This window comes from Bombus huntii, chromosome 12 (assembly GCF_024542735.1).
Source record: "Bombus huntii isolate Logan2020A chromosome 12, iyBomHunt1.1, whole genome shotgun sequence".
NCBI classification, from domain to species: domain Eukaryota; kingdom Metazoa; phylum Arthropoda; class Insecta; order Hymenoptera; family Apidae; genus Bombus; species Bombus huntii.
The window spans coordinates 10,979,863-11,003,109 of record NC_066249.1 but is presented as its reverse complement, the minus strand read 5'-3'; the positions used below and the strand labels follow the sequence as shown (position 1 = coordinate 11,003,109).

Below are 23,247 nucleotides of genomic sequence, written 5' to 3'. Positions count from 1 at the left end.
GTAGAAACTATTTTCGAGCAGAGTCGCGTCAAATAGAAGGTACGAGGGAAAGGTACGAGAGGCAGAGATACACCGATACGTCGAAAGATCGCGTCCAGCCGATCCGAGACGGGCGCACGACTTCATAAAAGGATACAATGCGACCTACGAGAAGGAAAAAGTTGGGCGAATGGAGGGGAGACAAAAGGGAAAGAAAAAGAAACAAAAAGCTTCGCGGGGCCAGAAAGAAAAGATGGAAGGGTCAGGAGAAGAGAAAGCAGCGCGCCGTGGGGATCACCCGCAGGGACGAATAATGCCCGGCAAAATGCGGTGGGCCACCCCTTGCCACGCTTTTTAAAAGCGCGCGAGATCGACCGACCCGGACGACCGATCTCCACCAGTTTAGAGGGGAAGCGAAGGGCGGGGAACGGTCAAGATTTCAGTTTAAGTGCCCAGAGGTAACCCGCAGCCGTCAAATGTGGGCGGACGCGGCGGGCGTTTCACCTGCTGTCAGGGTGAAATTTCCCCTGTAGCCCTTGGGTTTCACCGATTCTTTCGAAATTCTCTTTCTCACTCTCCATTCGCTGCCTGCGTCAGATGTACCGGTTAAGAGCTCGAAACTCGTAGTATTTTCCCTCAGCTACTAAGCTGATCTCGTGACAATGAATATAAGTACGAGTATGTATTTACTTGCAATAGCATAATGTGTAAAGTTGATAAAGAAAATATTGTGGAGACACGAAGGATAGAACTGAATTTTCTCGCTAACGATTCTATTAGATCTGTAATATGGATTTAAAGGTTTTGAGAGAATTGGTACGCTGAGAATCATTGTGGTATAAGACACGCTGGTGTTGTTGGCATTAGTTGTAGGAAAAATAATTATCTAACTGTATCTGTTTTGTAGAATATATACCAGGAAACGTATATAAAGTAGTTGTGTCAATTTATATGAATGTAAATTCTCCAAGTAAGATTGACTGGGATGGATAATTCAATTACCATCTAATCTCATAGTCAGAGTTCATAACTAGAATAATTGAATTACTTATTCGAAAGATTTTATTGATTTTTAAGATCATCGATACCTATTTCAAAGTCCCACGTGCTAGACACCAATTGAGCGTTTCTTCTTAACAGTCCACTTATTATATTTAACGTAGTCATTCTACTGATCATAATACAGCTATAAAAATACTTTCTTCAAGCTATTTTAATCTAGAAAAAACAATAAGAAACTCAGCGATGATGATACGTGACCTGGCAATCCGCGAAACTTGTGACGTCATCGAAGCGACGCGATCTGTTTTTTTCACTGAACGATGATTAATGATACACCCACGATTCAGCGGGCAGTGCCGTGTCATCGGATCCTCGAGGATCAGCCCAAACAACTCTATTCATCGCGTTTCGCCAAACTGTAAACTACTTGCTGGGTTATAAATGGAAGTTTAACGATCGCCAGCGGGGCTGCTTACGATGTACCCGCGACTCCTGTCAAAAAGTCGTCGTTAGAAATTGCCGACTGCGATCGTCGTGTTATTACGATCGATAATATTTGGAGTCCAGCGATGAGCTTAAGATGAATGGGAAACATTTGTGAAATAGACTGCGAGAACTAATAATTAAGCAATTGTATTCTTTAACTTCTGACTTATAATGTACTACAATAAGTAACACACAAACTACTATAACTAAAATTATGAATGAAAATGAATAGATAGAATCATGGTTCTACATTAAAAATTAGAAATACTTGTATAATACATGTTTTTAATAATCGTAAAGACCAAAGGCCTGGAACATCATTTTAACGAATTTAGTAGGTCTAGCGTCTACGTTAACGATAAACTCTATGCATTTATGTAACATGAACGCAACACAAAATGCTACATATATAATTCGTTTGATGAAAGACTGATTAGAAAAACTGCATCTAGCGTTCTACTCGTCGGCTATTATATCCTTCGTTAATTTTAGTTGTTGATGTTAACTGTTGCAGAAGCTACTAGCATTAAGTTCATAAATTATCCTCATACATACATGCGCATATATTGGCATTGCGATTATGTTACTTATTATTATGTTATGATTATGTTATCCTCATACATACATGAGCATATATTGCCATTGCAATTACTGTTACTTATTTTGTTATGTTATACTTGTTACTTATTTTTAACACGATGAGATTTAATTACAGGAAGCTACAAGTAAACATACTAGTGACGATTTTATCTTTTTTTACTATTACTATTATTTTTTACTATATTGCCATTGCAATTATGTTATTTATTTTTAACACGATGAGATGTAATTACAGGAAGCTACGCGTAAACATACTAGTGACGATTTTATCCTTTTTTACTATTACAGCTATTATACCACGTAATAAACCTGATTCTCGAAAACTAATATGCAATAATAAAATCTATAAGTACCAAACGTTATATAACAATTATGTTGTTCCAAAAGTTCTTTATCCTCGGATTGTTTTGTTTCTACATTACGGATCGGATGTACTAAATCGTTGTATACTATAGGAAGAGAGAAATGCTATCATGTTTGATTAATAAACAGTGACGTTTCAAGCCTGTGAACACGTCAATGAATTGTCTATTTAATTCCAATATACTGTTGGTAAGTTTTTAAATAAACTACACGAATTTATAATCTGTTGATCTTATAAAATGATAAATATTGCTTTTAGTCATTATTTTAACCACTTGTATATTGTTATTACGAACCTACCCAACTGTCTGCATTACTTACCCATATAGATAAGTGTTACTACATCTATATATATACAAATATATAACAGAAGAGATATATACATCGGTGATTCGTGAATATATTGCATAGTATTTTAAACATCATGATAAAAAGTTACAAAAACCATTGAATAACATCGTATACGATCTTAAGACTTATACAAATCCAAAGATTAAAAGTGAGTTCTGTATTCTTCTGAATAAAATGTATCTTTGTCTTTAACAATGGATATAATTTCGATGTACGTCTCATCGAGCTTTTAAAATTAAAATCTTTTACACGATCTTGATGTTGATTTTTATCAAAAGCAGAATAAATCATTTCCGTAACTTAAGCAACATTTTTATTAACTTAATGCATAACGAAAACATAACATCTATTGAATATACTTTTCATACATTTACGGCTATTTTTTCAATTTATATTCCAAACAGAATGGTAAACGCTATCTAAAAACTCCAATATCACCTCCATAGACACGGCAAAAAGCAACAAGATATCTCAATTTGAAGTAACGTTATGGACCGTAAAACTAAAATTATAAAGTATACAAAATTCTTTCCCGCACCCAATATATGTTATTCAACTACCTACATATCTTCTCTTGCCTCGTCGAGTCGATCATAATGAGTCGATTATGACGCGCAATAAACACAAAACAATAATAACAACGACGGTAAAATGGCCGTCACAAAATTCAGCTGTGCAACGAAGGTTCAATAATACCAGTATCCCGCCGTCGAGAAGTTAATAATAATCATAGCTACGAAGCAGAGGATATTTTTCGCGTATGCAAATACGAGTCGGTAGTGCAATTAGAGTCGCAGCTGCAACTGCTCGCGCGGCCGCCTCGTAACTCGTCTGAACATACGTCGCAGCGAGTAACCAACCGAACACGATACCACGATTTCTCCAGGACTTTCTTTAAACGAGGATACTTTGCACCCCGCGTATACGCCTCGGCTAATGTGTTAAGTGGTTGTACGCGCGAGTCAGGCCAGCCAGCGGGAGAGGAAGCGTGCGCTTTTATCATCGATTTAGTTGACTCTGATGAAGCTTGCTCGGACATCGAGAAACACCTCCGAGATTTAGAGACGATTAAGAAGCACCCGACGTGAATCGAGGGTCGTGAGAACGTCGGAGCCCGCGAAACTTCGACCCTTTGAACCCCAGTGACGATCCACCGGCGGCGAGATCGTCGCGATGCATGTAACGTATCGCGGAGTTCGCGCTGGCTCGTTTTTCTCCTCTTTTTCCACCCGCCACCCCCATCGAGCGTAATAACGACGAGCCTCTCGACCACTCTTGAGTGCACTCGCGCGTACGAAGCAAGCAAAACGAACGGTGTACTAGGGAGTGTAATACGTTCCGCTCGTTCTCACATTTTATGCTTCGTTAGCGTGCATTATAGCGCGGCTCGGTTTCGCCATGCAAGCCGACACCGGTTCCAGCAGCACACGGTGGCAACCCCGTGCCCCGTGCACGGACAAAGTGGCGTAAAAACCAACGAAAAATCCTCGATCCCGATCGATATCCTAATAACTTTTCTGGTAATCGCGCGAACCTATCGCGTCGGTTACGTACCACGTATCTACTACCTTCGAGTCCTTACGAGGAAACGAGGCAACATTGAGAGAACACGGTGGAGATTCGAGTTCTCTTTTATACGGTGGATACGCGAGCTGCTCATTTGCACCACGATCCCACGAACGAGGGATAAGGAGAAGGAAAAGGAGAAGCAGAAGGAGAAAGAGAGAAAGGTAGAGTCTACCGTGGCTACGTATCTCCGTATTATTATGATAAAATATTTTTTCGGCCATAAATACACGTCCAGGACGAGAGACCCCCGTGGCGCAGCCCACCCGACGCACATTGCACGTTGCATCGCGCGATAAACGCGCCTCTCGCCTCGCGGCTACACGTGCACTACTCGCGCGTCCATTCGCGCGCGTTATGAATAAGCCTTGACGACGAAACTCGCGACCCTTCTTTCCCTGTTACCCACGTCGAAAAACGACGGCTATTTGCCGCGATAACGCGTTTTAATACTCGCTCGTATATCGGCGCGTACGCAACACGTCCGTTTGAGGGTAGTTCTGTAATATTCGCGTTTACGAACGAGGTATTCGGGTGGAATGCCTGCTCTCCCGGTGGGTTGAGGATCAATTGCTGTTTTTTATTTTGTTGGACGATTTAATTGATGGGTCGAGTCGAGATTTTTTCTTTTTCACATTATTTCACATTATAATGGTTAGGTATATTTATTGCTAACGTATTGGTAGAAGTTTTTATTACTTTCATCGATGAGTTTATAGGTTTTCGATTTTGCAAAAATATGGGTGTTTAAAGTAAGAGCGAGATAATTTTTGGTGACGCAAATGAGGTTAATTTTGGTGCTACTACTGTAAATACACGGTTTTCGTTGAGGCTTGTGGCTAATAGAGATCGGCGTCGATATATTGGAAATATATATCAATCTCATTTATTTTATTTAAAGACGCGATAAATTTGTTAAAAAAGAGAAGCAAACCGTACTTTGTGTTAAATAATTGCATAGATAAGATGACAAGGATATAGTATTTCTTAATAAAATCCTCGTTTTATATCGATACAATGCAATGGCAGGTATATTTTTTCGTGCATGACCAAATACTTATAAACTCTCAAATATATGTATGTACAATTTGTTAAATATTTTAATTAATTAACCATACGTTATCTACAATATTTGCTACTTCTGTAAATAGTGCCTTATATCACGTAGCTGCATGTCATGATGTTACAAAATTATTCAGAAGTATAAAAATATCTCGGTTACGATCATATTACGATACGAGTGTTTCAAGTTTCCGAGAAATCGGTGCATGAAACGTAGATCGAACGTTCGAGCTCTATGTCGCAACGACGGATCTCATGACCGTCACGTGACAATACCTGAATTTCGATTGTTCCCGGGGCAAAATGATTTATTGCTTCCTCCGACGGTATTTTGCCGAATCAGATAAGAGCTCGCGATTGTGAAGATAAAATCCTCGCTCCTCGAGACGCGGATCTTACTTCGACCGGTTAAATTTCCTTCCCTTATGTTACGAATTTCGATACTCCATAAAACCGATATTTTCTATGTATCGTAAACACGTTTCTTCTAACCGAAGATCGTCGCAAATCTCGTCTGGTTTCAACGCAGTACCAGGCCATTCGGTCCAGGCAAGGATAGCCAGGCCAGGGGTGGAATTAATAATTAATTCACTCGCGTTATTGCTCACTAACACCGTCAAACAACGATCGTTGGATGTGTGCGTACGAAACGTGGCTCGTACGCTGCCGGCCGGTTTATTTAACCAAAGGGTTTACATCAGACGATCGAATCCGTGGCACGGTTGGCCGAGCTCGGGCTGGCCAAACATTCGGCGACTCGTGTTTACACCGCAAGTATTTATGGGCCACGATCCGCCCACGAGAGGAGCACGGTCTCGTTTTCGGAATTCGGAGCATCCCCGCCGAGAACGGATCGAGCACGATCTCTCTCTCTCTCTCTCTCTCTCTCTCTCTCTCTCTCTCTTTCTCTCTCTATCTATCTATCTTTCTACGTTTCTGACCCCCGTGGATAGCTAGGTCTCGTCCGCGGGATGTCCTGGCTTCTAGAACCCCCAGAACCCTGAAATTCGATGCCCCAATGGAAGAAAGTCAAGTAGTAACGTGAAATAACGCGATATCGTTAAATCGCTGTCCCAGATACCTAGGGCAGACGCTAGAAGCCTGACAAAATTGAGGGATGATAATTGCACTGTGCATTCTTAGGCATTTATAGGAAATTTAAAAACAGATCTATAAAATATCCAAAGTAAAGTATGATGTTAGTTACAATATGTAATAGATGAACAATATGATTGCACATAAATATCCGAAATCTAACGATCATAGAATTATTCAGACTGAAACTACATTGATCGCCAGTCAAAAATAACGATAGACTTTTCTCCGAATAGGTTTGATTTCCGCAACAACTTTCGAATTTTTGTACCATACATCTAGGTGAAAATTTGTCTTTTTCAGTAAATCACAAAACTGGATGGGATTTCAGGTTGATACTTTTTCGCGAATCGTAAGTCACCGATGTAAAAGCGGGCAGTGTTTGACAGAATAGAGAGAGAACAGGATGAAAGGGAGGAGATTGGTCGATTTCGAGAGAGAACGGCAATTTGGCTGATGGGGAAAACAGATGAGTTATGTTGGAGATAATAGTTGGAAGATGAATGCTCGGCCGTTTCCAACTATTTGACGCGCGCGTCGACGCTACGCGAATAACGTGTGCGTGTGTGCACCGGCAAAAAAGCCCGGAAAAATGTTTATTTTCACCCGGTAGCCATCTAGGACGGCCGAACAAAATTTCTAACGGCAAAGAAAACAAATCACTCCGAATTCGATCTGTATATTTTGTCGGGTTACGCAAACACCGGGGATCCGCATGCCGGACGCCGCGTTTTCCACCGGAAAAGACGGTTGAATTGTAGGACGATCGTTCGAATGCTGTTCTGCGATCTTCACAATGATTAAATACGATTTTAACGCAAGCAGGTATAGGTACTTAAATAAAATGATGAAAAAATATTTACGGATTATACCTACGTGAAAATTCTATCCCCATTTTATAGTTCTGTATAAAAGTGCCTATCACTAAGTTTTGTTCAGATTACTCAAATTATCCGAACTCAAGCAACTTGAAATTACCATATCGATGTAACTCTCATATATTTATTGAATTTGAAATATTCTTCCAAGTTTTTACTCTCGAGACAAATAAATAAAAAATGTAGAACAAATTGCACTACGTTTGTGTATCGTATTTTTTAGTATTGTCAATTTACTATCTTTGGCTCCAGCATAAGCCTCGATGCACCAAAAGAATCCGAATGATGTCGCATCGCGCTGTCGTCAACCGAATAATATTTAATTATACTATCTCTGTTTGTGGAAAGAAGTTGATAAACGTTATGAAAAGTTAATTTTAAGCCAAATGATATCGTAATTACGTTTCAAATCATCTTGATAAAATACTCACTGGAATAGACGTCTACTGAATTATTTCTTGATCAGAATTTGATCGCGAAATTAAAAATGAATAAAGATGAATTGTTAATAATTATATCAAATTTAACTTCTAATAATTTAAATGTCTTTAATATAAGTAGATAGTTACATAGGTACAACAAAATATTTCAATATTTAAATCCTAGCGATTTGTAAACTCGTTGTATATTTTCTGTGCAATAAAAACACAGCATATGTCACAAATTTAATGATGTTTATACACCTTGAACAATTATATTATTTACTTATAATCTATTACTATAAAGAAATAAAACCATTTTAGTAATCTGTCTAAATTAATATACTAACAATAAATAAACCATTTAATATATCTACGTATTACATATATAAAGTATTTAGAAATTGGTATGCTACCTTCTGTCCTACACATATCCGGCAGAGCAAACAACTTAAAAAGATGAATTCTCAAAGAAAAGCGTGCAACGAAACGTGATCGTTCTCGATTTCCTCGGTGATATCTTCATGTTCGGCTAATTGATTTGTAAGAAAGATCGTAACGAGCCAAGGAATTCCATCCGCGCGAGAGCAACGCTATACTATACCAATAATTGCAGAGTTTCCCGGCGGGACCCGCGTTCGTACAATTATCCCGGCTCTCTTTCGCCGCGCGAAGATCTATAGGACAGTTGACGCGGTCTCGAAGGCGAAATACAATCGCGCTGGCGGCCAGAGCTCGCAGCCAGCAATTACATACGATTCGCGTAATCGTAAAACGAAATGTTAAGTACGGAACTGTTATTTCCCAGTTGCGAGGCGAAAACGTTGCCGAGTAACGCGGCGTAAATCAACCGCTACGCCGCCGCCTAGACGGAACGACGCGGAGGGAAACTCGAGTGGCCGTGTGCATCCTAATAATTGCTCGTGTCCACGCTGGAAATAATTCACTTCGACTTCACAGATCCCGTTTCTCCGTCTCGTATATCTTACAGATTCTATTGAGTCGATGCGTTTAAGTAACCACCGCGTGGAAGATTCCACGCGAACCGATCACTTGTTCAGGGATACAGTTCTTCAATTAAGCCTCGTTTCGATTAGTCGAGTTAGATGAATTCTTACAACTTGATATCCAGCTTGTGTTTATACACGTTAATTGATTTAAAATTTGTCTGAATTCAAGTCATCCCACTTTAAGTAGGACATACTTATGTACTAGAAGATGGATACCTAAAATCGCATTAAAAGGGATGATATCTACATGAAAATGACACTAATAGCACAATAGCAATTATTATTCGTTTCGTATTCAGAAATAATTGAAACAATCTTAAGTTTATACATATATCTCCATTTTGTATCTTCTCCTATAAGATCTTTTCTATGATCCTGTTACGTCCCAATTACGTCCCAAATCATTCTGTTACAAAATGAACGCAGGAGAAGCATTTAAAAATGATGATAGAAAATGAACGATTCTGCCAAGAATATGAGATAAATAATTGTCCCGGAAATACTATATAACCTATCATACCGCAATATTGCATCAGATTTCCGTAGGATTAAGAATATTCTGTATATAATAATTCTACGTACAATTTTTAAACGGTTTGTATAGAATATCTAACTAAATGAACCAAAGAACGCCAAGACTTGATGAACTAAGGAGTGTTCATAAACCACGAAGATCAACGCTACCGTGACACGATCGGTTCTTGTACCGAAGCGAAAAGGGTCGGCTGGCGGTCAAGATACCAGCTGTATTACGTCACCGGTCACACAGGTGCGCGATCGGCTACCCCTGAAGAAGAAGAAGGTGGCCGAGCAGAAAGAGGAGCTACAAAGAAGCGCGACTGCGAGAAGTGTAACGCGAGCGCAAACGAGAAGAACAAGGTACGCGTACCAGATAGAGGGAGCGAGGCGAAGGAAGAAAAATGAAACAAAACGAATGAAGAAAGAACGAAAGAAAGAAGGAGAAGAATAGAAACGACAAGAAGACGAGGACGCGACGTTGGTTGCGAAGAAGGAGGAGAGCAAGCGAGAGAGCGGAAGAGAAGCTTGGAGAACGTAAAAAGACAGAGACCATGGCGCTCCGCCCCAGGTATACGAGCAACATGGCCGCTGAGGGACGGATTGGCGGAGGCCAGCCACGATACCGACGTCGTCGTGACGCCCGCGCTTCACTCACCTCGCCTCAAACTCAACGGTCTTCGTTCCTATCGGCCCCTACGGCACTCCTCCGCTTGAAACGGTCGCCGCCCACCCTACTTTGCTCTCCCCCCTTAGCTGTTCACTCCCTCCCCTTTTATTTCATGCTACGCGTTTCTCCGTCCCCCTTCCTCTCCCTTTTCCTCCCCTTATTCCTCTCCTTTCGTCTTTCACATCGTTACCCCTCTCACTCTACTCGTTTCGTCGAGGCTAGCTGTCTCTTTCCTCTTCGAGATCTCCTTCGTAGGCATTACTCTCTCCACTGTCACCCACGTTGCACGATACGCTACATAGTACACATACGATACACTCATACGCGACTAGCATGCACAGTCAATCGCTCGTCGATGACACGGATAATCGCGTAGGAATACTCCCGACAAGGTTGAAAACCGTCAAGCAAGGACGTTGGTAAGGATTTTTTACGTGTCAGTTAGTTGCTCTTTGCCTCTCGGGAAAAGGTCTAAGATACTCGGCAACGATAACCAGAATCGCGGATAGACCTCATTATCCTGTACGTTAAGGGAACCGTTTGTTGCCAGTTTAGAAACGGAGAACGAACGTACAAGCACGGCTGAATTTCACTCATGGTAACATAGTTACTTTCGAGCAGGTTTGCTTCGACCTCTGACGGAATTACAAATGATAATTGGCCAACTGGCAATTATCAAAGTCGGAGAACGGATCTGGGAAATATCGCAGAGAACGATCATTTTCGTACGGAGATGGTCGCAATTGCATTCCCGCGTAATTGGTTGCCATTCGTTTTTAATAGCGCCGCGCTACGGCGAAAGGTCGAAATATAGTACCACGTGCGCGGATGCAAATTCGCCGGACACGATATCGATATGCACATTTATTCTACCATATTATATAACTTTATTTATTCCACAATGTCACGTTCGCTACACGCCACACTGGCTTTAACGAAGCAACATGCATAACCGATGCATATCTACTCTTGCATGGTAATGCAAAGATTATCGGAGAAGTCTATTTGTATGCATTGTTACATTGTTTCGAAATCGCGCGAATATGATCGATTACTTGAAATATTATGTAAAAGTCAAACTCCTGCGATAATATGATAATATTACATTTGAATTATTTCCACAAACGTGGTATTTTACAAATAGGTACATATATACATTATTTTTTACAGATAGGTATATATACATATGCATAGGTTATAGGTATCTATATGGTTATGCATACTATATTCTTAAATCGTCTACTGCACGGTTCCCCTGAAAGCAACCATAGAAATTAACGCAACCGAAATGATTGACACAGCTGAGTCAGCGATTCGTCACGACACTCAAGCTATCACGATGGAAGAGGGAAGTAACGAAACACTTGTATAATAATTCATTGTATCCAGTAGACAAGATGGCAACGAAAAGTCGTAGCTGTTATTAGAGAAGCATATACACGGTTCGTTAAAGCTGCACGAAAATTTACTATAATTGCAATCTAAGAAACGCCGATTGTTATGGCGTAAGTTAATGGGCTGCGATGATAAATGACCGCGAAACTTAAAGTTATATTGCTAGGGCGACGGAGGAAGTTGAGAAGCTACCTGTTGATTTGAATTTGCTTCTTGATATTTATGCATTACAGGGAAATATTGCACGAGAATGTCTGGTGAGGCGATAACATAACTCTGAACATATTAACGCAATTGCATGCGTTTGAGATATAAGAAAGATCATGCAGGTATGTAATTATATGTAATTAAATAATAAACTGATTAGATGAACCTATCTCCTCAGAAATTGATTGAATTTGAAGTATGACGGTTAGAAGTACTTCCCAATTGATTCTAGCGCTGATCTGAAAATAGAAATAAGTACATCGTAATAAGGAATTGTATTGCAAAAAATGATAACAGAAAAGTGATTAACTAGATTGTTTACTGTGCTCGTTGTATAGTAAAAACTGAATTATGATTTATGACACGACAACAAGACGAAAACGAAATTTTCTTTAAACGTGACAAACCACAAACCGCGAATAAGAATTCTTCACTAAAGCTACAACTAGAGTGCAGCACTTTACAGAGAAATTATTGGAGCCATCTGCAGTTACTGTATTTAACTAAACGCTAATTTCAAACAAAAGTTTGTAGGAATAGGGTGTTAAAGTCTTGTAATATTTTATGTACACTAATAATTAATATTATAAAAATGTTATAAAAAATATTATAAAAAGTATTATAAAAATATAGCATTAAAAATTAGTCAGAATAAAGTTCTTATTCTGTGATATTATATCCACAGAGAAATTCCGCCACATGTTCTGTAACACCGACCATTTAGAGGTTTTATTACGCCCTCTACGGTTTATAACGTTATGTCGAATGTAGTTAGTTCGTTTGACGCACTTCGTTTACTTATACAAAATTTTAATGAAATAAACATTTGGTGATTAAATTTACTTCTCTGGACGTGAACTATTATCATATGAAGAAGAAATTATAAATAGCAAGGAGAATAAGTACGCTTTTATCATATGAACTTCAATTATATGAATTACGTATTTATCCCACGATAAATTCAAATAAATGTAATTCTACTGTATACTCAATTCGAACGTGAAAATTGGTAAAATTTGAAACAAAGTCAAGGTACTGAAGAAGTGGATATAACATAAAGTACTTTCTCGTATTCAACGATTTACAAAGGTTTGGTATTAATTTATAACAGTTAAGTCATTAATTTATAACATCCAAGCAAATTTGAGCATTTAATGGAGTACAATTACTTTTTATTATAGATTTTGCATAACCTTCACTTCCACCATAGGATACGATATTTGAGGGACGATCTTTTCTGAACAGAGATAACATTAATGACGATATCTTTCGCGTCTAATGAGTTGCATGTAACTTTTATTCTTCCAGTCACCCAATCATGTCGTAGGGCGAATAGTCCGAATCGACACGGGTGATTGGTTAGATAACGTAAATCTTCTACCTGCGAGTAATAATATTTTATGCTTCATTTATCAATTCAGGATAGAGTTAATCGCTAATAAAACAATGGTCGCTAGCCACTGTCAGTTGATTTCAGGAAAATGTTACGTTAATTAGAATGTAAAAGTTGTATGTCAGACTCGAATGTTGGAGACGTTTCGGAACCTCTCCCTAGTGTAAGCTTTTCGCATCCGGAAGGTATGTCTGAGAACTGAAGGATGATTGTGTTGGTTTACTTGATTCTTGCCATTTTTCCAAATCTAGTGTTAGGTAGACAGGTAGCATACCTTCTGGTGTGAGTGTTAATTATAAATGGGTAGGATCAGGACAAATCAGACAGTCTCCGATCGGGTAGGCACGTTATAGCGTGTCCAACCTGTCTTTGGAATTCAAATTTAAGAAACCGACCGTAAAACTGGCACGAGTAGAAAATACAACTTGTCTCTAGTTTCACTTATCGCTTAATTAAATTCATTATTACAGTCGTGGTCACAAGATGGCTTTCAAAACGAACTTGTGATTTTATAATTATGTATGGGCATTATAATGGTTTGCACGTACGTATGTAAGACAATGGTTAACCATGGTTCCTTTTTCTTTTTTTTTTTTTTTTTTTTTTTTTTGTAATTAGAGATTTTCGGGACTAAATTTAGAAGAGACCCGACAAATTTAATGCAATGAAATGATAGTTGTGTTTGTTTTAGTGTTACGAATAACGAGATATCGCGATTGTTTTTAGAACTTTTTGATTATTAGTTGCCAGAATTTATTTCCTTATAATTTTTCCCTAAATAAATAATAAATAAATAAGTAATTTTTCTGTTTTCTTATATTTAAAGTTGATATTTGACAAAATTTATATCATTTTGATTAAGATTGAGATAAAATCAAAATACTCATTTTTAATTGACTTAATAGATCATTAAATCAATTTCTTCGCATGTGCTAAAAAGATGGTAATGGCAAATTGCTTGATCCTGACAGAAGTATTTAAAACATGTTTTGCAAACAATATATATATATATTATATCACTTTTGCATACTTTTTTACAAGATTTCTATAGAAATCAAATACATATTGACTAACTTGTTTACATTTTTCCATTGCTTCCAAAAATTCTGTCTCCGTAAAACTACCAACAGTATTACAACATATAACATCTTTATTCATACTATCAAATGCAAATGTAAATTCTGCTCTAGCTTCCTAAAATGGATAGATAATTCGTTAAATATCTCAATTTTTCCCTTAAAGTATATAAATATTCCTTTAAATACCTGTAATTGAGTAGTATCAGGATCTAGTATAATATTTTCAGTGCCTTCCTGTATCATACAATTCACTGCTGCAATAGTAAATTTCATTGGAATACCAGCATTAATAAGTGCCAAGCATGCTGCATTTATTGTACAGGCTAATATCTAAAATTTATTCATATTTATTAATATATAGTATAAGTGATTTTATACTAGGAATGTAAAGATCATACCCCACCAGAATCTTCTAATTCTTGTATATTAATGCATATAGCAGTTGCTGGATGGAAAGTAACAATTATTGCAGCTTCACAAGTTTCTTTGATATACATTTCTGTCATTCTGTCATCCACCTCTTGAAAAATTAATAATGTATTAATATCATTATGTTGTTGAGCAATTGAATCAGCTTTAATTCAATAATTAAAAATTTTGTTTCACTTACTTGCTGGACCTTTGATAGGACTGTATGATACTTCGACTGATGCTTTATCATAAATCATTTTTTGTGGTTTTGCTTCTATCGGCCCATATATACCAGCAACTACAGCAGTATTTCCTAAAATACATAAAATGTTATTAATAAATAATGATAGTGATAATTAAGGTTAACCTACCTTGCATTAGCATTGCCGATCCATCAGGCATTGAAAGTTGGTTTAATTCACAATTCATTGGTCGTAATCTAAATTCACCTTCCGGCGTTTCTTCAGACATGTCCGCTTCTTACAATTAAAAAGCATATGTTGTTTAATTATACTTGGCGGGAAATTCGTGGTTTAGAGGTTATGATACGATATAGAATAATATATATATATATATAGCACGTGTTACAGTAATTCGAATTAAACGTTTAGGAAACAAAATTCCCTAGGAAGGAATTCCTATTTTACCGATTGAAAACTGATCTACAAGAAATGTTTTTTACTTTAATTCTTAAAAAATGCTGTACACCACTAAAATATACAAATTACCATAATTATAATTTTTAATACTTATATTGAAACATTTTCCAAACATTTTTTGATAGATATAAACTTTTAAAGATCATGTATCTTTTCAATTAATTTTTAAATACTAAACTTAATTATAATATATATAATATATAGTATCATAGTTTTTCATATGCAGTATTCACATGAAGTGTTCAACATTAGAATATTATTTTCTTACATAGACTGATTTAAATAGTAAGAAATCTTATTCTCTCTCTCAAGATAAGTCAATTATAAGGGTACCAACAGTCGATTTCGTCTGTTTTACCAGTAAATCTAGATCCCTTTAGATCCAAACCTTACTGATAACGTAGTTATCCAGGTTGCTCATCTTCTTAATCTTCCTCTTCTTCTTCTTCCTCTTCTTCTTCAACTCCTTCTTCCTCTTCCTCTCCTGCAAGAACAATTACTTTTTTGCATAACGCGAGAAAAATAAAATCTTCTCAACCCAATTATACTATTAATTTCATTGATTTTACCCATCGGTATAACTGGCGGAGGTGGCATCTGAGAAATTCTGTAAGCTTCTTCTTGTTCGAAGGTGGGATCTTGTATTTCCATAATCTCGGGACCGATTATGTACTGATCTTGCACAGGTGGCATGGACGGTGGACTGTAATTGTACGTGATGTATTTGTGACCCCAGCCGATGTACACGTTAGCGAAACGCCTGTGGAGAGATACCATTAAAGTAACATTAGCGTAATTTCTCGCGCATTAATTTTCCTTTAACGCGCCATAATTCCTCTTTTCCCGGTTGATTCGCCCCATGATAAAACCGTACCCCTCGTGGCCAAGCTTGGCGTGCTGTTTCTTCGATATCCCAAGGGGAATTTATATTCGTCGGCGACATAAATATCAAAGATACGTCTGCTTAATGGAAAATCATTATTGAGTAGGGGCTAGAGTGCACGCACCTTCCACAGGCGAACGCGAATGCGCCAGGCCAAATATTTGATCTAATTAACGCAACTGCCTGGTCAAGTTGGACGTGAGAAGATTGCAAGACTCTCCACGGTATTATCGAATCCACGATAGCGTCTTCCGATAGCGGTGTCAAAAGTGGTGGACCAACCTCTGCCTGGGGTCCAGCTCTTGTCTCCTCCTCCTCTTCTTCACCCACTTCCTCTTCCTCTCCAATTTCCTAATTTCATGATAAGTAGTCCATAATAGATATTTTCTATGTAGATATTTTCTACATAGATATATGCTAAGTAGATTACATTCTGTAGTACTCTATATACATATTGTCCTTTTTTCAAGTTAATCTTTTAGCTTCCAATGTTAGATCGGTGCAATATTCATTTTAAAAATAAAATTTTGTTCTCGATTAAGTTTATCTAAACTTTTTCGGTAAGATTCTTTTGTTTCGACCATAACGAAGTATATTTGATCGTTTTAGAAGTTTCGTTTATTCTTTACAAACTTGTGTTTCTGTTCTTATTATTATAAGAATGACTAACTTCTTCTTGTGTTGCCTTTGGATTCCACCATACGACGCGGCCTTGTTTCAAAAGATACGGTGCATGATGACACCAGTTCGACATGGAAGGGTCTATTAAATCCTTAATAGGCAAAGGATCGTAATGTACGTTCTCTGACAATTCTCCGCCTATACATGCAATGAATGGTATTTAAAGAATATTATATTTATATAAAGTAGAAAAATTCCTCTTTTATGATTAATAAAACGAGTCTTATATAAAACAGTAACGAGCGTTGCGAATAATTTATAGCACTGATCTTTCTTCTTCGAATTTTCTTCCAGATAAACACGAAACGTTATATACCTTCCTCTACTTCCTCCATCAACTCTTCCTCCTCGTCTCCGGCGCCAAAAGTGAAAAATCCAATCGGCGAAACTTGGGTGGTCGCACTAATCCTGGCTATTTGTGCACGGAGATAATTCTTTTCGGTGCCAGGGAATGGTGGGAAAGTGTGAAACTATAAATCGGAAATATAATCGTGGTTCTTCGATTTTTGATATTTTTCACCTTTCTCTTTCTTTTTTATTTTATTTTTTTGTCTCTGTGGAAAATGAACACGTACCGGCGTTTCCAAATTTCCTGTACAGTAGCGAACAATCTGTCGTGCAATTACTATCTGCTGCGGTGTAACCGGTGGCAGTTCGATCCACTTGTCCAAACCGGGCTCGTTGCATACAAAATACACCTGGAACAAAGTCGACCACCGGGATCACGCTCAGGAAAACACGCCCCGTGTTTTGCGTCGCATATTAATTCGATCGAACGTTGCGCTTTGAATGCTGCTGATGTTTTCCACTCGTACAATGTGATTCCACTTCGATTAATGGAATGTTACGTAATGATATCGTTACGTTTAATCGTTAATCAGAAACCATGACTCATATTAGATAATTTCATTTTTAATTCTGTGGAAGTTGTGCTCCTAACTTTTTACGATACGTCGTAATTTTGCGTAAAAATTGTACGAATACATGAAAAGCGTTTTATTTTTAAAAAATAACACATGAATTACAATTTCCATAAGTTTCATAAAGCTCGATCTAATTCGCGTGTAACAATTAACTTCTATCTCTTTTTTCGGTAAAAAAATTTTGCTGTCTTTATTGTTCCTACATTAAAGATATTCGTGAAGTATACCTTGGTATTCGCACCAGTTCCGATTCTCTCCGACGGTACTTCCGTTGGTGGTACCCACGAATGAGTAGGTAGAGGCGGAAAGACGAGCTTCAAACCTTCCGGTTCTTTTTCTTCCGTTGCTTCAGCTACTCCCTCAGTTTCCTCCGTCGCTTCTCTTTCCATGTTTTCAGCAGCTTCTCTCTCTGCTATAGCCATTTCTTCCGCTCTGGTTCGCTCCTCTTCACGCCTCTGTTTCTCCTCCTCCGCCATTCTCTGCAGACGCGTGGACGATATTCAGAAAGTGCTTTGCTCTCTCTCTTTCTAAAATGAATTTACTCTATCGTGTTGGCTTACAATGTTTCGTGATTCAAGAAAATAATATCAAGATAGACAGTACTTGGATTTATTTCATTGTGAAAAATGAAAGTTTCGTTTCCAAGTCATTCTTTTACCTCTAATCTTCTGTTCAATTCCTCTGTTTGCAAGTCTGCTTCTACCACGTAATAATTTTTTGGACTCCCAAGTACCTTTCCCCAAAATCTATCATGTGAAATTATTAATTTAAGAATATTCTTTAAAAATTTATTCAGAATCTTTGTCCAAAATATATCGCATGAAATTAAATTATTAAGGATTTTTATCCGAAATCTATCGCGCGAATTTATTAATTTTCGAACATTTCTTTTACGATAATAAAATTTCTCGGTATTTACCTGACATTTTCTATAGGAGACTCGGCCATGAGTTTTCGTATAGACAAATTAAGCAATACCATTTGTCCCCGTGGCAACCCCACGCCAGTCTGTTCGAAATAAAATAGAAGATCCAACATGTTGGGTATTTTATTCTTTATATCCCCTTCTTCCTCTTCCTCTTCTGTCTCGAGTTTTTCTCCCTTGTCTTCGTAGATACTCTGAACATTCTAGAATTGCAGTAAGACGCTCAAAGTATCCGTCTAAATAACGACCAACTTTTCCTCGCGATTCACGTTACTATTTTATACGACAGTTAAATCAAAGATCCCGGTTTAATCGTTAATTGCCTACTGTCCGTACCTTGAACAGCTTGATGATCTCTTTCGCATCCTCATACTGCGCCGGTGCAACGTATACGTCTCGTAGATGATTGGACTGAGTCTTGAATCTCTCCTCCTTGACTTTTCTGCTGAATTCCTCGAAAATATCCACCGCGTTCTTTGGCCTCTCGGCGAGTATCTTCGCTAAAACTTCCGTCAAGTGATCGTACCTAAGAATCGTTCAGAATCGAAAATAATATCTAAGGAAATTTTTACTATTACAATACTTTGTATTTGTAGAGATAATGTGATCGACTCCGATCGTCACTATTAATTAATTATAGGTTGAGCAATGAAACAGTCGAGTCTTTATTTTATTAAACACTTCTTTTATATTATAATATCGAGTCACATTCATGTTACAGATTTGGTATCGATTCAATAAAGGAAGATTATATGCCTAACAAAGGTTAATTTAAATTCCAACCTTATTAGCAATTTTTGCAGATTGGGAATTACTAATTAAAAATTGTCTGTGTGTAATCTTTTTATATACTATCGTAACATGATATGGTAACAATTACTAGTTGAAGTTGCCTTAAGTAGTTTCCAGAAGATCGTAAAGCAAACTTATTAATAATAAATCGACCACTAAAATAGTTGATTATATTCAAAAGCGAGTAGTAGTCAAAGATAATATTTTTGATTTGATAACCTCGATAAGATTTCCTCGAAGCGTCTCGCTATTCCTAAGAAGCTGATATGTAATTATTATTAAATTCTAACTTCATAAGGGATGCTAAGAGATGTCTGTACATTTCGTTTCTGTTTACAACGAGTATAATTCCAAATATACAATGATATAGTGACCAATACGATATACATACGTTCAAAAGTTTGGTACGCTGTCAGCCTTTTACATCTAACTAACCTTTTCATACATTCTATCGAGAAATAAGAACATCGTGATCATAACTGTCACTTTGAAATATAATCAATTACAATTCCTAACAAGTTTCAAACTTTTCTTTCTCAGAAATTTCGATATTCCATAGTCATTCTATATCTAGAAACACATCCCAATTTTCTTTTAAGTTTAATCAATTGATCCCACAAGAAGTTAATTCCTCTTTCTTTTTCAAATTTTCTACGTTCAACGATTCACCGATCCACCGATTAAATTCGGTGGAGCAAGTCGCGTTTCAAATTCATGAACTCACAAGCTATCACCTGACTCCGGACTGTGTTTTTGAAGAAACTTTTTAGCACGCCGTATATCATGTTCCACGCAGGGAACATCGTCGGGCGGTACTTCTTCGATGTTATAGCTGTACGCCATATTAAACGTCGATTTATTTTCTCCGCCAACGCATTTCTGTACGATTCTACTCTTGTTTTCGATGCAAACTACGCGAAATGTTTCTAATTTTTATCGTACACTAAAACGTAACCGTTTTATACATTTGATGTCATCGTTTTGTAACACGCGTATATCGCGGTGTCAGACAATGGCGATTCTCTCTTTTTTTCTGTCGCCTTCGTTTATTTTCAGCGTATAATCAGTGTCGTTCATCCGCTCCACGGACGCTTTAGGTTACTCGCGGCTACAGTTTCGAAAGCGTTATCTAATGACCCAATTATATTAACGAACCGAAAACGTTGTTAATCAGAATGAAATTAATTAAACCTGCAGATAAATGTTACTCCGCTGATTTTTCGCTGATACCTGTTTCTGGAAATAATGAGGTTATTCACAATGGAGATTCATCGTGAACATATTCATTTGTATCAAAAGGAGTTACCTTTTGGCTAGATATATGTATTGTCAGATTTAAATTATTGAACTTTGTGTTTATACGACTGAAATTACTTAACCTGAAATTAAGCTGGGATTTAAACAATCTGATTTCTGATGGCTGAGTAGTGGAAAATAGATGTATTTAGATAGAAATATATTTAGATAGAAAATAGATGATAGACTCGGTTTAAATTACACGCAGAAGATATGGTTTTATATTTCTGACGTAGAATGCAATGCATTTTTTATGATTTATGTATACGATGTCGATCTGAATGCGAGTAATAAATTAAATATACGTTATGAAATTAAAACAAAGACTTTTGTAATAATTCAGGTAAATCACAAATTAGAAGTTTTACTATATCGATATAAATTTTATACGATAATGATTCAATAGTGAGTATATAACATCGGAGATAATCAAAATCCAATCAACAATGAACAAGCTAATGGCGCAGTACAGTGAGAGACGCGAGAATGAATTATGTCGCGCATATGAATGACCATCTATCTTAATGAAATTAAATCGCACGCGCCGCTTTCTATCAGGCTGCATCCTGGAGCACGGTTTATCGTCTATCGTCTGCCCTAAATAGAAACGTTGCTTCTCGAGGTCACTAGCTGCTTCCTTTGACGCCCATCCCTAGTGCTGTGTAACAGGACACGTGTCCTGCCATTGGAAAAAGTGACCTAACAGAGCGATAACCGACGAAACAGCTCGATTTAGAATATCTTCGGATAAATACCTTTTGGAAATAATAAAAATAACGAAAACGAAGGAATCATCGCCGTGATATTTTAGGTAATACGTAACCGTACAATTTGAATTTACCGATATTCCAATTATCCGATCGTTATGATCCGGATTGAAACTAAGATTACACCAATAGAGAGATAAACTTCGCAAGGAATAATTGATTTCGTTCGTAAATTACGTAAATTTTAGAATTTATTAACCTACCATATTTACGTACAACGAATTATAGAATTATATAACATTGCGGAAGTGGAAATAACAAAAGTTATACAATTTCGTGAAAGGGTTAGAAAAATTAGTCTGCAGAGTAGAAAGAAAAAGAAATTGAAATTACAAGCAAGTTGAGAATTGTAGCGCGGAGAGAACTTTTACAAAAATATCCACTATTTAAATAAATAGCGATGCTGCCACCGCCCCCGCGAATTTTACGATCAAGATCATCGTTTGTTTAGCGCTCCCATTTTCAGACGGATGTTTATTTATTTGAACACGACCAATTTCTCTTACGATATGTATATACAATTTATACCGTACGACAAGCCGTTTCTAAACACGCGCTCCTCGAACCACGACGGAGATATGCCGCAGAGAAATGATCATCCAACGTAGTGTTAATAGTTTACCAAGCACCTTGACTTTTAAACATGATTACGTTACATACACGAAACGCAATTGGTCTTGTAACTCTTCGTCTGCCAAATGTTATTTATGAAATGTGACGCAACGTTTGACGCATTACCCTGTTTCCAAGAAATTTTTCGAAAAGATCACTGGAAATATGTTTAATAAATTGAATAGAATTTAAAATTCGTATTTAATTCGTATTTAAAACCGATTAAGTATATGTTTCTTGTTCTACATATTTTCCATCAAAGAGCGTAAGAGTCTGTATGTTTACAGTTTCATGTTGCACAAAAAGATTATTTATTGAAAAAACAATTCTGCTCTACTGGAAATGTTTTTAGTTTCTTCAAAATACATAATTTCACTATGAATAACTAATGCCAATAAAGTTACAACGATATATTATTAACAAATTTTCCATCATCGCCGTCTAATTTTAACAATACTTTCAACCGATCTTTTTTTTCAAGTCAGGTTAAATTCGTCTATATTTCTCAATCTTCTTCAGGTCGCGATTCCTTCCTATAATAGAATGACCCGCAGAACTGGCTAAAACGTGTTTTCAATAGGGAACGCATCTAAATTCGATTTATCAAAATACAATTTTAATTTAATATATATTCGACTGTGGACTACTATTGGAAAAGTAATTAAACTGAAGCAATATAACAAATAATATATTTAAAAGCATAATATGGAATGTTTGCGTACGGCGACAAACCATTATAATACGATTTTTATCACATTGAACTAGATAATTACTTTGCTTGAATATTTCCGTGATCAAATTTTCTATACAAACAGTAATTGAAAATAGCTATTCAAAAAACATTGTTGTTCCATCAAAAATCACGACTAGCAAATTAGAGATTTGAAGCCGGAACCGTTAATCTTAATTTTCGTTTCCATCGTCATTGATAAAAATACGAATATGTAGAGTTGCAGGAAAATCAATAGAACCAGGAGATTTGGAATAGAGAGAGGAAATCCTGACTGCAGGCTGACAATCTGTACGCACTAATTAACTGAACGCAATCGCGTTCGCTAATCGGCCACCAGTGGCTTTAGGATCGCGGGGATTACAGAAACTCGCGCCGCTATCAGTTAGTCACACGTGCGACGCGATTTGTCATCGGGGTCAATTCGTCAATGAGGGATCGGTTAGGGAGGGGTCAAACCGCAGCACATAGCGAATTTTCGACGGCTGAATCGCTAA

General features: G+C 37.3%; 2 protein-coding genes and 2 long non-coding RNA genes across 4 annotated transcripts; 1 reads left to right on the top strand and 3 right to left on the bottom strand.

Annotated features, from left to right (window-relative positions):
• Window positions 1-8,039: 8,039 nt before the first annotated feature.
• Window positions 8,040-12,039, bottom strand: LOC126871914 (uncharacterized). Its single transcript, XR_007691783.1, has 2 exons — window positions 11,766-12,039; window positions 8,040-11,252 (listed from the first exon to the last, which is right to left on the bottom strand). It is a non-coding gene; the product is annotated as an uncharacterized LOC126871914 (long non-coding RNA).
• Window positions 12,040-12,343: 304 nt separating this feature from the next.
• Window positions 12,344-13,793, top strand: LOC126872186 (uncharacterized). The gene is made up of 2 exons (XR_007691903.1): window positions 12,344-12,688; window positions 12,781-13,793. It is a non-coding gene; the product is annotated as an uncharacterized LOC126872186 (long non-coding RNA).
• A 173-nt stretch (window positions 13,794-13,966) lies between these two features.
• LOC126872184 (exosome complex component RRP46) lies at window positions 13,967-15,121 on the bottom strand. The gene is made up of 5 exons (XM_050631807.1): window positions 14,854-15,121; window positions 14,682-14,795; window positions 14,470-14,591; window positions 14,258-14,401; window positions 13,967-14,186 (listed from the first exon to the last, which is right to left on the bottom strand). Exons 1-5 carry the CDS (start codon window positions 14,951-14,953, stop codon window positions 14,004-14,006), a joined length of 663 nt encoding a protein of 220 aa, XP_050487764.1. The 5' UTR covers window positions 14,954-15,121; the 3' UTR covers window positions 13,967-14,003.
• Window positions 15,122-15,258: 137 nt separating this feature from the next.
• On the bottom strand, window positions 15,259-20,735 carry LOC126872185 (radial spoke head protein 6 homolog A). The gene is made up of 11 exons (XM_050631808.1): window positions 20,070-20,735; window positions 18,890-19,079; window positions 18,548-18,756; window positions 18,287-18,374; window positions 17,856-18,107; window positions 17,281-17,403; window positions 17,022-17,175; window positions 16,691-16,843; window positions 16,149-16,365; window positions 15,711-15,901; window positions 15,259-15,625 (listed from the first exon to the last, which is right to left on the bottom strand). Exons 1-11 carry the CDS (start codon window positions 20,186-20,188, stop codon window positions 15,567-15,569), a joined length of 1,755 nt encoding a protein of 584 aa, XP_050487765.1. The 5' UTR covers window positions 20,189-20,735; the 3' UTR covers window positions 15,259-15,566.
• Between the last annotated feature and the right edge of the window lie 2,512 nt (window positions 20,736-23,247).